At 39.7% G+C, this 16,407-nt stretch overlaps 1 protein-coding gene across 5 annotated transcripts in view; it reads right to left on the reverse strand.

Moving 5' to 3' along the window:
- Hs3st-A (Heparan sulfate 3-O sulfotransferase-A) overlaps nucleotides 1–16,407 on the reverse strand; it is a 638,465-nt gene that overhangs the window by 52,276 nt on the left and 569,782 nt on the right. For all 5 annotated transcript variants that reach the window (XM_067776611.1, XM_067776610.1, XM_067776609.1 and 2 more), the window contains 2 exons: nucleotides 13,251–13,653; nucleotides 12,450–12,665 (listed from right to left, as the gene is read on the reverse strand). In XM_067776611.1, coding sequence (XP_067632712.1) covers nucleotides 12,450–12,665; nucleotides 13,251–13,653 — 619 coding nt within the window. The remainder of the gene's footprint in view (nucleotides 1–12,449; nucleotides 12,666–13,250; nucleotides 13,654–16,407) is intronic.

Here is a 16,407-nt window from a genome sequence, read left to right on the forward strand (position 1 = left end):
CAAATATCTGCTAAATCAATAAACAATTATAAGGAAATTTTCTTTTCTAAAATAATAACTAAATATCTTGCCAACGCCGCGCTCATGTCATTTGGCTGAAATATATGTACATACGTAAATTTGAATTTGTTAATTTGGTAGAGCTAAAATTTTGTAAACTATAATGGGCCGAGCGAATGAAAAAAATATCATTTAACTTTTATAGCTTCAACTTAATTTGGGTACGAGATTGCCCAAATTGTAGGTACCTAAACTAATATTTCTTACGTACTTACTTAATTGGCGCTTAACCGTTTAAAGGGCTGTGACCGTAAAAAAACTAAGCTGGACTATGTTGATGTCTGCGTAAAGTTTTTACAGCTCGTAATTAAATATTCTGCTTTCGAAGAACTTTTCTCTCGAACACTCCTAGAGCCGCTTCATCTGATGTTGTCATGGTCCATATTTTTCCACCATATTGCAGGACGGGTACGATAAGTGACTTGTATAGCATGATTTTCGTTTGCCAAGAGAGGACGTTACTTTTCAATTGTTCACCTAGCCCAAAGTAGTACTCTTCGATAGATTTCAGAGCTGATGTTGTTGTATGAATTAATGCTGGCTCCTAAATAAACAAAGTCTCTCACTGTTTCGAAATTTTGGCTGCCAATAGTAGCGTGTTTACCAAGGCGCGGTTGCCAAGGCGCAAATTCGCTGACTGGCTAGTTTGCCTAATTTGTAGGTACTTAACTAATTATTACTGAACGTTTGATCATTATTGTTCTTTATATCTTTGTTTATTGACTTGCTCTAGCTATCGCAAGGTTAGATTAGGTTTAACTGGCCGGTCCATAGACTGAATCAGTCCGTAGTGTTACCAGAAGTTTATTTAACGACCAAACAGAAAACCCTTATCAAAAACCAGGATCTACGGTATAAAATGACCCCGTCCTCTTGGTAAATACTAGAAGCTTTCTAAGACCTATACCACTTGCTGCTTATTGATCTGACAGCTGTATCGCTTCTCATAGCTGGAGTCTTGTCCTGGCAAGCGCAGAGCACGAGCACAAAACGTACTCGTTCTTTCCTCCTCCAACCCGCACTTCTTATATCAGTTACCACTGACCAAGCATAATTTAAAGGCATGTGACATCAGAAGGCAGTGTACAGTCCCATAATAAGTCTACAGTCCTAACTTTTTAATAATAGAAGCAACTTTGTTAGTCTAAGGTTGTAAGACCTACACATAATCTTCGACACTTTATAGCCCCGCGCTTGGACCAATGCCTTTCTCGCTTGGTCGATCATATGTACCGCTCGCCTTCACTTAATCACGCATCCGATTTTTTATTAAGAAGATTCAGAGGAAAAGCAAAGCCGCCATGGTGGAGCAATGAGCTGAGTCTTCTAAGACGACAGGTAAAAGAAATGTTTAAGCTAGCAAAGACCGCGGAAAGCGAATCGTGTTGGGACGAATAAAGGGATCTACTGAGGATCGACAAGCGTGAAATTTCCAGGGCAAAGATAATCTCATGGAAAAGTTTCTGTTCGTACATAGAGTGCTCCAGCGAAACAGCTCGGTTGAAAAAGTCCTAGCAAGGGGAAACATAGTCCAGGGACTAATAAAGAAAGAGAACGGGGAATGGTCACGCAATAGTGCGGAATCCCTTGAGGTGCTTTCTTCCCATCGGGAGATGGTTTAGAAGAGCCAGCAGACAGCACTCACACTTCGATCATGGAGTGGGTAGTGCCGGGCTTTGGTGACCGATACCAAGATCGAATGGGCAGTGAAGACGTTTTCTAAGTTTAAATCGCCAGGCCCAGATGGTATATTCCCGAAAATGCTACAAGTTTCAAGTAGAGCGGTCGCGGAATATCTTAAAATAATATTCGATGGGTGCATAAGACTGAATCATGTACCGCACTCTTGGGGAACTGCTCGTGTAGCTTTCCTACCGAAGATCGGCCACGTGTATCCCAAAGACTACCCAAAGACCCATTAGCTTAACATCATTTCTGCTCAAAACCTTTGAAAGGCTGATAGATGTGTACATAAAGTCCAACGTGGATGGAAAGCTGCTCTCCACAACACAGCATACGTACACCAAAGGCAAGTTGGTAACCAGATGGATCGGCTTCATGTTAAATTGCAGGAAGATTACATGACAATGGGGATTGTACGAGGTCACGAAATTAGTGGAGAGGGGCAAGCCGCAGGGAGGGGTGGAAAGTGGATAGTGGCATCCTTTGGCCTTTGGCGACAAAGTGCTGTCGGATGCGAAAAAATGCGAGAACGCTTTCTGCCGACAATACATAATGCCAACAGACACTCACGTAAACATAAGTTAAACACGTCACCAATTGCCATCACCGCCAAAGAGGTTGAGGATGCCATCGGTCATGCTAAACCATCCAAAGCAGTGGGCCCAGACGGCATAGCCGTGCCGATGCTTAAAAACCTAGGGAAAGAGGGTTTCAAATATTTGTCATACCCGAAAAATGGAAAATGGCCAAGGTGGTCCCACTACTAAAGCCTGGGAAACCAGCTAACATAGGAGAGTCATATCGCCCGATATCTCTCCCATCGCCAGTAGCCAATACGCTTGAAGCCATTTTGCTCCCCCACTTCAAAGCAAATTTGCAGCTAGCCTGTCATCAGCATGGCTTTAGAAAACTCCATAGCACCACCACCGCGCTAAGTACCATTAGCGCCCAGATAAATTGTGTAGAAGAGTACTCGTAGCGCTAGACCTATCAAAAGCTTTTGATACGGTCAACCATGGCACGTTACTGAACGATTTGGAAGGGTCTACCCTTCCCTCATGTCTTAAAAGGTGGACCGCAAATTATCTGGGTGGTCGGCAGGCATCGGTGCAATTCAGAAACGAAATATCAAAGCCAAGAAGAACTTAACAAGGGGTGCCTCAGGGTGGTGTCCTATCCCCACTTTTATTTAATTTTTACATATCAAAACTACCTTCGCCACCAGCAGGAGTTACTATCGTTTCTTACGCCGATGACTGCACTATAATGGCCACAGGCCCGGGCCCAAAGAGTGATGAGTTTTGCAATAGAATAAACGGCTACCTCCCTGATCTCTCCAGTTTTTTCGCCTCGCGAAACCTGGCATTATCACCGACTAGATCATCCGCGACCCTATTTACAACTTGGACGTCCCAAATGTCGACCGTTTTAACATCTACGTCGATGGCACTACGCTACCGACTGTCCTAAACCCCAAAATCTTGGGTGTGACGTTTGATCAGGATCTACATTTTGGTGAGCACGCAGCCGCAATTGTTGCGAAAATCCAGAGCCGTAATAAAATCCTCAAATCCCTTGCTGGCTGTACTTGGGAAAAAGACAAAGAAACCCTCATTATCACATACAAAGCAATTGGCCAGCAGTTTGCATGCTATGCGTCCCCTATATTTTCGCCAAGCCTCAAAACTACCCACTGGAAGAAGCTACAGGCCTGCCAAAATACTGCGCTCAGAACCGCCACGGGCTGTCTTCTTATGTCCCCAGAACACCATCTACATAATGAGTCGAGAATACTCCCCATCAGGGAGAGAAATGAGATGCTAACCAAAAAGTTCCTGTTGAATACTCAGAAACCTGGGCATCCCAACAGACATCTGATTGATGAGCCATCACCGCCTAGGGACTTAAGGAGTCATTTCCGTAAGCATTTTGAGGAAATACGGCACCAGAGAACTCATCCGTATGAAGCAAAGAAACACAAACAGGTCCTTGGTGAACTCCACAAACAGGCGGCGGACCTTTATGCCAGGAATTGCCCGGTGAATCCAGTACTCAAAGAACAGTACCCAAAACTTGCGGAAGAGGAACGCATACTCCCCAGGGAAATGCGAGTCACTCTGGCTCAACTTCGTTCTGGATACTGTAACAGGTTAAACTCTTACATATCTAGAATCAACCCCGACATACAAAATGTATGCCCCGCTTGCAATGTGTCCCCACATGACACCAACCATGTCTTTAATTGTAATGTGGAACCAACGCTTCTAACACCCCTTTCATTATGGTCCACCCCTGTCGAAACAGCAAGTTTCCTTGGACTCCCGTTCGAGGATATTGATGACAATTTGTGATCGGTCGCACCTATTAGGTGGGGCGAAACATTGCTACAACAACAACAACAACAACAACATTAACTCTATGATGGATCGCGCGCTTCGGGATATTCATACCCGTGCATCTAATGTCGGGTTGAAAGTCAATATGTTCTTGCTTACAAAGAGGTATAAGGTCCCAAATTGAACCAGACCTAAGTTAGGAGGGGTGACCCACAGGAGAAACCTTGTACAAAGTATCTAGGAATCATCCTAGACATTAAGCTGTCATGGAAGCTCAACGTGGAGGAGAGGGTGAAGAAGGCATCAAAGGGATTTATGCATGTAAAAGAATGCTGGGGCGTACGTGGGGCTTATCACCCTCTCTTTCTCATTGGGTGTTTACAGCGATTGTAAGCCGTATTCTATACTATGAAGTTCTTGTTTGGTGGAAAGCCACACCAAGAACAACCTATGTACCTCAAAAAATTTGAGGGGGTATGCAGACTATTAATGCTTAGCATTAAGGACGCCCTGAAAGCAATCCCGACGGCTGCACTGTATGTCATTCTGCACATTCCACCTGTAGACCTGGTTGCAAAGAACGTAGTGTTAACAACTGCAAACAGGCTCGGTGTCTCGGGGCAGCTTGAGTGCCGACCATACGGCCATAGTAGTATAGCGTCATCAATCACAAGGCGAACAGACTACCTGATTCCCTATCTGCGCTTCGAGGGAGAACTTAAGGCCACAATAGAGGTGGTCGATTGGCGCACGGTTGCACACAGATGGTTCCAAAGTAGTGGAAGGAGTAGGGTCTGTGGTATACTGTGCTGATCCGGAAATAAGTAGATCCTACAGGCTGCAAGATTACTGTAGCGTTTTCCAAACTGAAATACTAGCCGTAACCAAAGAAATAGAAACTTTGGAAGAGAATATCTTAAGCTGCAACCGCTTTGACTTTTATATTGACAGTGAAGCAGCAACTAAGGCGATAATCTCGCATAGCACAGCTTCTAAATGCGTGTTCGGGTGTAGACAGTCTCTGGAGAAAATTGGTACAGGGATAAGCATACATCTATATTGGGTCCCTGGGCATATGGGAATATATGGGAATGAAAAAGCAGATGAAGTAGCTAAAATGGCACATCCCTTGAAGGTGCACGGGGCTGTAAAGTGTCGAAGATTATGTGTAGGTCTTACAACTTCAGACTAACAAAGTTGCTTGTATTATTTAAAAGAGATGACTATACACTCATGACGGGTATTCTGACTGGAGATTGCCTTCTGGCTTCACATGCCTTTAAATTAGGTTTGGTCAGTGATAGCAGATGTAGGAAGTGCCGGTTCGAGGAGAAAACGATCAAGCACGTTTTGTGTTAGCGCCCTGCGCTTGCTGGGAGAAGACTACAGCTATTAGGAGTGATACAGCTATCATATCCAGAAGCAGCAAGTGGCTTAAGTCATAGGAAGCTTCTAGTATTTGCCAAGAGAACGGAGTTATTTTATAACTTAGGTCGTAGTTTTTGATAGGGGTTTTCAGTTTGGTCGTTAAAACAAACTTCTGGTAACACGACGGACTCATTCAGTCGATGTGAGGTCCTCATGGACCGACCAGTTCAACCTAACCTAACAGGTGGATTAACATATTATGCTTTTCATTTCAATATCTTACTTTCTTAAATGCGAGCCAGGAATATCGCTAGAGTTAGAATTGATAATATAGGCACTAAGCGAACATCAGAACAACGGCTATTTCATAGGATTCTTTTAGTGAAATAATCTCATTTCTGAGGTGTACATCACCTCATTTCAGTTACATCTCCGCCCGATGTCTGTATATCATAAGTACGTAATAAAGTTTAAGAAGATTAGGTCCAAACAAAGATCGCAGTGCACCTAGACCTGATAATAATAAAAGCAATAATAGCAAATCATGAAAAAAACTTTACGTTAACGCATCGGTTCCCATCTCTTCAGGTGGTTTGGTTATGTTTGTGTGTAGTTTGTTGAACCTCTGGAAATATTGAATACTACACAGCAAAGTTTATAAAATGCCGCGTCCAAAGCTTTCATTTAATTTTCTGATCAACGCCCTAGATTGATTAGGAGTTTAATGACTAGTACCTAGGACCTACCTAATTATTTTCTAGCTTTTAGCATTATTATTACTTCATGTAAGTATTGTTTTCAATAAAACCGTTTAACTTAAACATTTTTTTTAATTATTTATTTTTAAGTTTTTAGTCTTTATTTAATTGCCTATTATTTCTTATTCCATTTAGTTCATTTAGTGACTCATTATTACACGGACTCTTTCCCGACAATTAGTTACAATCTAAGTCCTCAATACTCAATAATCCTTCCAAAGACTTTACTCGCCTCTGCGCCACGTATACTTGTCCCTCCTCGGACTCCAAAATATTTTGATGTCACTTCTACCGGACTGTATGTATTATGTGTTCCAAATACGAGCAAAATCGGACCACAAATACGATTTTTTTGAATGTCTCGATCCTTGCGCCACCTATCGGAGTTTTTTCTTCTTATTATTACATTAGCCGTGTTTTTTAACACGCGTATATCCGTTTACGCTTAAACTTTATATTGACTGCTAGTCGACAAACTATAAATACACCTCTGAAATTGCTGCGCATAAATTTTGTCCTACTAAATTTCAATACGCATTATACTCAGATGTAACTGAAATATGTGTCTTTGTTTCACCCTCTACACTAATTCTATGTATTCTATGTGTGTCCACAATTCATCGCAACTGATTCAGCTATATGTTATACCCTATGGCCATCAGAGCGTTGCGTCTCCGCTTTTCGGTACACCCTGTTGCTGTAGCTAGTTGTTTAACCACAGCCGCTAGATGGGTCTCCTAAGCATTATCTAAGCGAAGATAGGCGTTTTTTAACACGCGCAAACGAAACGTATACGCGCGTGTTAAAAAACACGGCTATTGTCATCGGGTTCTGAACTATATTCCAGGTTTGAAGTTCGTTCACAACGGCCGTGCGGCCGGCCGGCCTTTCAAGTCAAGCTAAATAAAACAGTTAAAAAAGCTGTTTAAAGTAAAAATTTTTTTTAATTCTTTTTTTATTTTTTGTAAAATTTAATTCGCAGAAAGTTTTTTCTCACTCTTTTCAGGAACTCTAGCGATGCTGAAACACTACTCAGAAGATTTGTATTTTATTTGTTTGTATTATTAACAACAAACTGAACTAAAACAAATAAAAAAGTCTAACCTCGATTGAAACCGAACATTACACACCAAGCTGTGCCCTTGAAACGCTGTTGTTGTTTGCTTTGTGTGGTTAACAGTTTCTTTCAAAAGAAGCAGTAACGATACAGAAGCTACCATTAATGAGCTTGAGCGGGTGATAATGCAGTCTAACAGTTGTAGCTAAGAACAAAATGTTTATGCCAAATTTCGTTCGGATTGGGAGAATTTTGTTTGACTTATGGCATGAACACTTTTTCGGAAATAGTAACAAAAAGGGGACGAGTCACGCCCATTCTTAATTTTTGTTAAGTTTTGTTCTTACCTCAACCATACTACTACTGAGGTGGAATATCAGTCAAATGTTGTTAAGTACGGTAGAGTTATTGCAAACTTTGTTAAGGTTAGACCTTTAGGAAAAGTGGGAGTAGTTTTAAACTGATTTTGATTATCTGCACTCAGTCCATATAATTTGGCAAGAATCGTGTCTCTGCCAAATTTCAATGTAATATCTTTATCGGCTTTTGATTTACGGCTTGTTAAACGTCCAAATTTTCTTCTTCTAAATGTGGGTGGTGCCACGCCCAAATTGTTTGTTCTTATATAATTTTGCAAGGATCATGTCTCTGCCTAATTTCAATGTAATATATTTAACGGCTTGTTAAGCTTCCAAATTTTCATCATCTAAATGTGGGTGGTGCTACGCCCATAAATCACAATTTTTTGGAATTTATGTTTTGCGTCGTAAAACCAATTAATTAGCTTAGCGGCATTCGTTTTTCAATTATCTAATTTTTCCATTTTACTAAATTTTCGATATCGAAAAAGTGGGCGTGGTCCTCATTTTCAATACCAATCTATTCTGAGTCCATATAATCCCGTATACCGAATTTGGTGAAGATTTCTCAATATTTGCTCAAGTCATCGTGTTATCGGACGGACGGATGTGCATTTATCAATTTTTTTCGATACTGACGATTTTGATATATGGAAGTCTATATCTATCTCGATTTCTTTATACCTGTACAACCAAACGTTATCCAATCAAAGTTATAATGCCCTGTGTACAAGTACAGCTGGGTATAAAAAAGTACGCCGTAAAGCTCTATAAAATCGAATACATTTAGAAATTTATTTATACTAAAACAAAACTTTGGGTTTCTTTATTAAATGCTTCTGTAATCTGTAAACCGAAATTGAGAAGAAAAAGTAACTTAAATATTTGAACGTCATAAACTTTACCAACACAGCCCGTAAGCATAATGCTTCGACACAAAAATAACAACAACAAACGAAAGAAAGTAGTTGAGTGGGAGACAAAAGTTGACTCAACGTGCCAGCAAAGGTGAAAAGAAAAATGAAATTAATATACTAATTGGAAAAATTAGAACTGTATGCGTCGAATGAAGTAAAATTGAGCAAATTACTACAGTCATATGATTGAGAAAAAGTTAAGGATTTCGAAACTTATCCAAAATACACGTATGAATTGAGTTTTAAGACTCAGGGCATTGAAGACATGATCCAATTTTTGGACTAAGTTCATCCCCCTCTGTTTGACAACACCCAACCAGTGCGGTCAAGCGCAAGCAGCACAGCCCAGCATGATTTTCGCGAAAAAGCAGAAGGGCATTAGGGCTTTTCGATGTTCATCACAGAAGCAAAATTGACAGATACGCGATTAGGAGCTAAGGTGCTGGTTTTGTGTGTTGAAAAGAGACTGCGCCGTATACGTAGCTCTTAACGATTGAGTCACTGCGATCCGCATAATTCAATTCAATTCATTTAATAATTTGGGAAAAATTTAAACAACGTGACATCAGGACGGACAAGGCGACAGCTGTTTCGATTATTTCTTTTTTAAATCTTTTCAAAGCCTTTTCTCCCGGGAGTGGGATTTGTTGATTAAATTTTTCCAAAATTATTAAAAAAAAATAATAATTAAAAATTGCTTCAAATAAATGTTTTCATACATTTAAAGCAATAAAGGTAATCCCCGCTTAAAAACTCATACAATTCAATTCAATTTATTATTTAGCCTACTTGTAAAAGTGAGACTATTGTCTCTTAAAGTACATCGATATTTGGATATGTGTACAATATAATAATGTGAGTATAACAATATTTATATTAATATAAAAGAAATAACAGAAATAGACAATGTCGATTCGAGAAAATAGCTTCCTTACTTACTTAATTGGCGCTTAACCGTCTAAACGGTTATGGCCGCCCAACAAGGCGCGCCAGTCGCTCCTTCGCTCCGCCAACCGGCGCCAATTGGTCACACCAAGGGAGTTTAAATCGTTTTCCACCTGGTCCTTCCAACGGAGTGGGGGCCGCCCTCTACCTCTGCTTCCATAGGCGGGTTCCGATAGAAACACTTTCTTGGCCGGAGCATCATCTTTCATTCGCATAACATGGCCTAGCCAGCACAGCAACTGCGTTTTAATTCGCTGGACTATGTTAATGTCTGCGTATAGCTCATACAGCTCATCATTAAATCTTCTTCGGTACTCGCCAGCGCCAACGCGTAGAGGTCCATAAATCTTTCGAAGAACTTTTCTCTCGAACACTGCCAAAGCCGCTTCATCTGCTGTTGTCATGGTCCATGCTTCTGCCCCATATAGCAGGACGGGTACGATAAGTGACTTGTAGAGTATGATTTTCGTTCGCAAAGAGAGGACTTTACTTTTAAATTGCCTACCTAGTCCAAAGTAGCATTTATTGGCAAGATTGATTCTTCGTTGGATTTCAGTGCTGATGTTGTTGCTAGTGTTGATGCTGGTTCCCAAAAATAGCTAGAATAGTGTTCTTCGTATATCAAAAAATTCAGACAAAGCCAATTTAAAGCGCGATGCATTGGGCTCGTTTTTAATACAATTAGGTAATGAGTTCCATACTTTGATAGTACTGACAAAGAACGTCCTTGATGATGAGAAATATTTATGGCGTGGAACGATGAGATTACAGGTTCTGTCAGATCTAGCAAAACATAAATTTCGGAATAGGTATTCTGGTTGTTTTTTATAAATTAATTTATTCAGGAAAATAAGACTGCGATAGTTTAGGAAGGTTGTAAGACTGCAATCAAGTATTTTAAACGAAAACTCTGATATGTGCTCAAATTTACGATTCGAGTAGATATATCTTGCACAATTGTTCAATGCAAGTTGTAGCTTATTTCTAGACTTGCAGTCTATATCACAAAACACTAGCCCTAAAGGTGAAGTGTTTCAATATACCGTTTATTTGCACCCACCCACCAATATTTGATGATATATGCGACGGGGATAGGAACTCTTTTTATAAGAAACCAGGTAAATAGTCATGTTTGGCAACGAGAACCTGGGCAAGGATGGCGATTTAAAACCTTCCAATGAGTTGTTGAGGCTGATGATGCTTCACTGCTTTTCTTAATATGGCCATCAGCAGTATTTGATTTCAGCATAAAACAGTGGAAGAAACTACTTGGCTGTCTCCAAATAGAAGAATAGGGAATTAGTTCGATCATGTAGTGATTATTGTCAGACATAGCAGAAGTGTTATGGACATGAGCAGGCAAAGGTTGCCGTCCGGAATCAGCTAACGAAACAAGCAGCTTTTTAAATGAGAGAAATATTTTACGCGAAGATGTAGCTGAGCTGTGAAAACACATTTCTCACCGTTACGAACACTAGACATTTCCAGCGGGCCCACAAAAGCAATTGGAAAGATGAGGAATGTCCTAACGTGTGGAAGAAAGAGGGACGCGTTTATAGAAAAAGAAAATGAAGAAAAGTCCCTAGCAGGTTAAAAGCTGATTCACATAAACGCTGTGATTGCGTTGGTCTGCTATAACGCTTTAACAGCGTTATAAGAAAATAATGAATAACCTCGCCACGTTCTTTACTTTAAGGCGAGCAAAGTGTTTGGTAAATCCGACTTAAGGGGTGTAGAATGTTCCCGTGGTGTGCCTGTTGTAAGAGGCGATTTAAATCCACAGATCCTAAGGATCGAGGTAGTCGGGTCTGTATCAGAAACGGTTACTACTGAGGCGTATCGTAGTTCGATTCCTCTAAGGACTGCCCATATGCGTAACACCCCCTACAACTTCCGGAAAAATTCATTTTGGCTTTAAAACTACAACAGGCAGAATGACGTAAGTGTAGATATACTGGCTGATAGTTATAAACCTAGAAAGTTGGACGAATGTCGGAAAGTATGAGACCAGGGCAGACTCCTACAGGAACGACAATGACGACCTGGTAACCGATGTTCAGAGTGTGTCAAAGTTATGTAAGGAACTTTTCTCCTCATTGCTAGATGCGCTGGGGATGACTCACCCATTATACTGTTACGAATTTTAGCAAAACTAAGGGGTGCTGCTATCTCTAAGCCGATGCTAAGCAGTGACGCGAATTCACATCAATAATTCAATCATTATGTATCTACATAAACGAAACAATAATTGCGTCTACACATATGTACCATATACGTATACGAGCAGCGGAGAGTCAATGCACAAACACATGCATATATCTGATATACTGCTGAAAGTATGCAATGGGAAAAGCTACAAAATTGTGCAATTGTAGTTACAGCTGAGAAGTTTGAGAGCTGATGGACTAGTAGATCCTGGATGCACCTAGAAAATGCGAACGTTGAAATCAAAGAGTATAAAAGGCAACAAGTGTAGAGGCGCTGGAATTCAGTTTGATTTGAGTTGTCAAGCAGTTTCGACTAAGACGCTATCTAGCGAGCAAGAGCAGTATTATTTTGAATAGTAGAGTTTCATTTAAGCTATCTGTCAGTTTGGTTGTTAAGCCAGCTAGTTGCAAAGTATAAGTGTTATTGTGAAGTACTTTAGTAAAGGCCATTTTCCATTATTTAATACTGGAGTTATTTATTCAACAGTTTAGTGATTCGAACTCAGCAGAAGGTTGCAAATAAGAGGATTTGCAAGTAAAATCGTTACAATACATAACCTGTGTCTGTAACAAAGTAAAAATAGCAAATTTCTGGCTAAAAATTAGCACCGCACCAGAAAAAGAGATTTCACTCCATTTTGAAAACCAAAGCGCAAAGCCTAAGACTACGTTCTACGTATGACACCTTGTACCAGTACATATGTACATCTGCTTTTACATTTCTTTTTCAACTGAGAAAGATTTTGCTATATTTCTTACCTCTGGCGATACAAAGTAACTTGGACTTTTCTCGATCGTAATTTGTCCACGAAATGAATGAGGCATTTTTTTGCGATACCATTCCAAACCTTTCATATAATTTTCATCACGATCAAAGAAATGAACTTCACCGCCTGCTTTTTGGATGCGTGGATGAAGGTAGAGCATTTCCAAGAGAGCTCGTGTACCGCATTTTCGAACGCCTATTATTAGAGCCTGCCAGAAGAGAAATACATATATGAATAGAAATTTGATTGCATAAAACATATAGACAACTGAGTGGAATATCACACTATTTCGGCTGCTGTTTCGAAAACGTCCTATATGAACTCCAATTTAATACATTTCGATATAAGCTGCGGTGTTTATGAAAAAAATTCAGAGATAATACGTTTTTTAAAACAAATTCTAAAATAGGGCGACTGTCAAACATTTTCTGAGATAGGGTGTTTTCGAAACGGCAGCCGTGTTATTCCACTCATCAGCCGATATGTTTTATTAAATATTTTGTGTGTTAAACCATACAATCGTTTATTAGGGTGTTCTTTAGAAAGTCGATTTAACGATCTTTTTCATTCTCATGGCAATACCATAGTCAGTAGCATGAAATATATATTTTGATCCCGATTAGAGACAGCTAGAGCAAATCCGGCAACGTTGAGAAGCAGCTTGACTGTCTCCAATCGGGTCCAAAACTGTTTTTTTATGTATTTCAAGAGAGTCATTTGAAGAGGTGAGACTGAGTAAAATTCTTTATTTAATTTTAATTAATACCCTTATGAGCCTACTATGCAGACTTACCTGCGGCAATCGTCTGCTCGTTTTTGGAAAATGTACTCGATTCGATGGAAATACCATTGGATGACTTATTTGATTTGCCGAGGGCACTGCAGCTAATGCTGATACCGCTGCCGTAGCTGGTTTTATAAATTGCGGTAAGTGGTTGTTGTTTCCAACATCACTTACACCACTGCCGGCGGCACTATTCAGCAAACGTAATCGATGATGTTCCGTAATGGCTTGTGCAGCTTGTAGATTATATACAGCGCTATCGTATAGAACATGAAATGTAAGGAACAGTGATACTAACATAACCGTTAAGAATACAACAGCTAATTTCGGACGGGAAACACCAACCACCAATATGCAATCGGAGTGTGCAGCATCAGGACCCACTGGCCGCATCGCAGATTTCGGTAACCATCTGAAAGTTAAAAAATTAATAAATAAATAAGTAGATATAGTAAACTAGATATAATAAACTACTATTAAATATCATTGTGGATTTTTTATCGAAAATATATCGATTTGTTTTTGAAAAGTCATATCCGTCAGTTAGATTGTATTCTCCTTCATATTGGAATAGAGAGACTCCCCTACGGTTTTGGCAAGTTTGATCCATGTTGGTGATCCTTTGTTAGATATTGGCATTTTACGTTCCGAAAAATATGACCAGCCTAATCATAGCGGGAAATATTTGATATGACAACGTTAGACCTTCTAGGCCATAACTCCGTATTTCCATGAAGAACTTGGGGTTGCCAGATCCTATCCTGGTAAATAAACAAGATTTGCCATGGGTAGTTGAGGTTGAAAATTGGGTTGGCGAAGCTCTAGATTGTGCTGGCAGTTCCTTGAAATTAGTTTGGCCCCTCTCAGTTAAAAAGGTTGCCCACATCGCTTAAATGCGGCCAAATATCCTAAGTTGGCTGACTTCCAGAACGTATCAGCTCAATTCCTGCTAGCTAGTAAAAATCAGCTTGCAAAGGTTGACTGGAATAATTAACTGCGCCTTATTTGGCATTTTTGGTCACTTTACTTTATATTTAAAAAATCGAAAATTGTGTGGTACCTGAATGCATTTTTTCAGTTAACAGCCATTTCTAGATAGGAAGACTCACTGCTCGAACCACACCCACTCAGTTTACAATGTGTCCCTAGTATTACGAAAAGTCTGTTTAACTAAAAAGCCCTATAAAACCAGGACCTATGTTATAAAATATCTCCGTCCTCTTGCATGTTGGAGGTTATAAGATCTGCGCATAATCCTGCTTGGTCGATTATGTAGAACTCTCGATTCCTTATAATCTTACCAAATAATATTACGATGTCCACGGGAGAAGCTTCGAGGGAAGCGCCCTTTTTAGCTAGCTCATGCGCTTTTTCATTATAAGCAATTTCCAACTGCCCTTGCCCCCACTTGTATGCTACGCCCTATCCCTATTCTTTCCAGAGATTGCTTATACTCTAAAACATTTTAAGGTGATGTATGAATTGGGAAAGTAGTAGCTGCGTTAAGTTGAGCAGGTTGGGCTCGCACGTTACTCCTAACGAAATATCTATCAAAGAGTTATTTGGTATCACCGGTATATTATAATGCTGTTCTGACCATACTCCTAAACGCAAAAGTCACTTTTTATACGTCTATTAAGCCCAAGGTAGCTTAGTTTCGAAAACTCAGATTCCCAAAGGACATTAAGACTTTGACTGTGTCAGAGGCAGGATTGTTATTGGAAATTGCTAAGAATAATATCTACTCCTAAAAAAAACTGACTTCAAAAAAATGTCTTCTTGGGCGTTCGCAGTTAATATAGTTGGCAGCATGCTGATTTCATGCTAAAACAAGTAAGGAAGGCTAAGTTCGGGTGTAGCCGCACATTACATACTCAGCTGCAAAATTACAGCTTGCAAAACTTTTAAATTACCTTGTTTTAAAAGTGGCCGGTGCCACGCCAATTGTCCAAAATTTTGCTAATTTTCTATACTGCGTCATAAGCCCAACCCACCTACCAAGTTTCATCGCTTTAGGCGTCTTTGGTAATGAATTATCGCACTTTTTCCGTTTTTCGAAATTTGCGATATCGATAAAGTGGGCGTGGTTATGGTCCGGTATCGTTTATTTTAAATAGCGATCTGAGATGAGTGCCCAGGAACTTACATACCAAATTTCATTCAGATACCTCAAAACTTACTCAAGTTATCGTGTTCACGGACAGACAGACGGACGGACGGACATGGTTTAATAAATTTCTTTTTTCGCCCAATTCATTTTGATATATCGAAGTCTATATCTATCTCGATTAGTTTATTCCGTTATGGGGTACCGTTATGTGAACAAAATTAATATACTCTGTGAGCTCTGCTCAGCTGAGTATAAAAAGGAAGAATAATTTAAAAGCTTGAAACCTTCTTTCGATTATGCTATATTATTAAAGTTTGTTTAGCTGTGTAGTAAAATTGATAAAGTTCTCTATGGCACGCGTTCTAACTTCCTAAAATATGCATTTAATCTTTAAGGCCACTTTCATGTCACAGCATTAAACATTTTTTGGGTTATTGTGTCACACGTACTATAAGTAACGCATGCGGCGTTAACACTCGCGAAATTAGCGAACAGGCATACATATAAATTAGAAAATGGATTGAAAATGCACAATGAAGACGATGGAAAAAATTCAGTAAGTGAAAGTTGGTTTATTTTTTTTAACATTAAGATGGCCAACATTAAAGTTATTGAGTATAAAGCTGAGGTTGGCGATTACGAGCTTTGACGCACCCCTTTTAAGTAACAACTACCAAGTGACTTCCTGTAACGTGCTTTAAATATTTAATTAATTCAATAATAAATGTTGCATCCTTAGCCTCAATAGACGGGTTAAGCGAAGCTCAAAAACAAAGTAATGCCATTAGCACCTAGAAAATTGTGAAAGTGGCAAATGTGGCGACAATGGCTGTGGCGTTGGACGTACACAAGCAAAAGACACAATTTTTCTATGCCAGCAGGTGCTTTAAATTTATGCTTTGTTTTTGTATTGAGGATATGAGTGTATGTAGAAGACATAAGCATTAAACACATATGTACATATATATGCACATATCAACTGAATTGGGTGACTCCAATACAGTGCAATGACTTTGCGAATCTTTGCATCTAGTACCTATGTATGTCTATATATAT

This window comes from Eurosta solidaginis, chromosome 3 (assembly GCF_040869045.1).
Source record: "Eurosta solidaginis isolate ZX-2024a chromosome 3, ASM4086904v1, whole genome shotgun sequence".
Classification (NCBI taxonomy): Eukaryota; Metazoa; Arthropoda; class Insecta; order Diptera; family Tephritidae; genus Eurosta; species Eurosta solidaginis.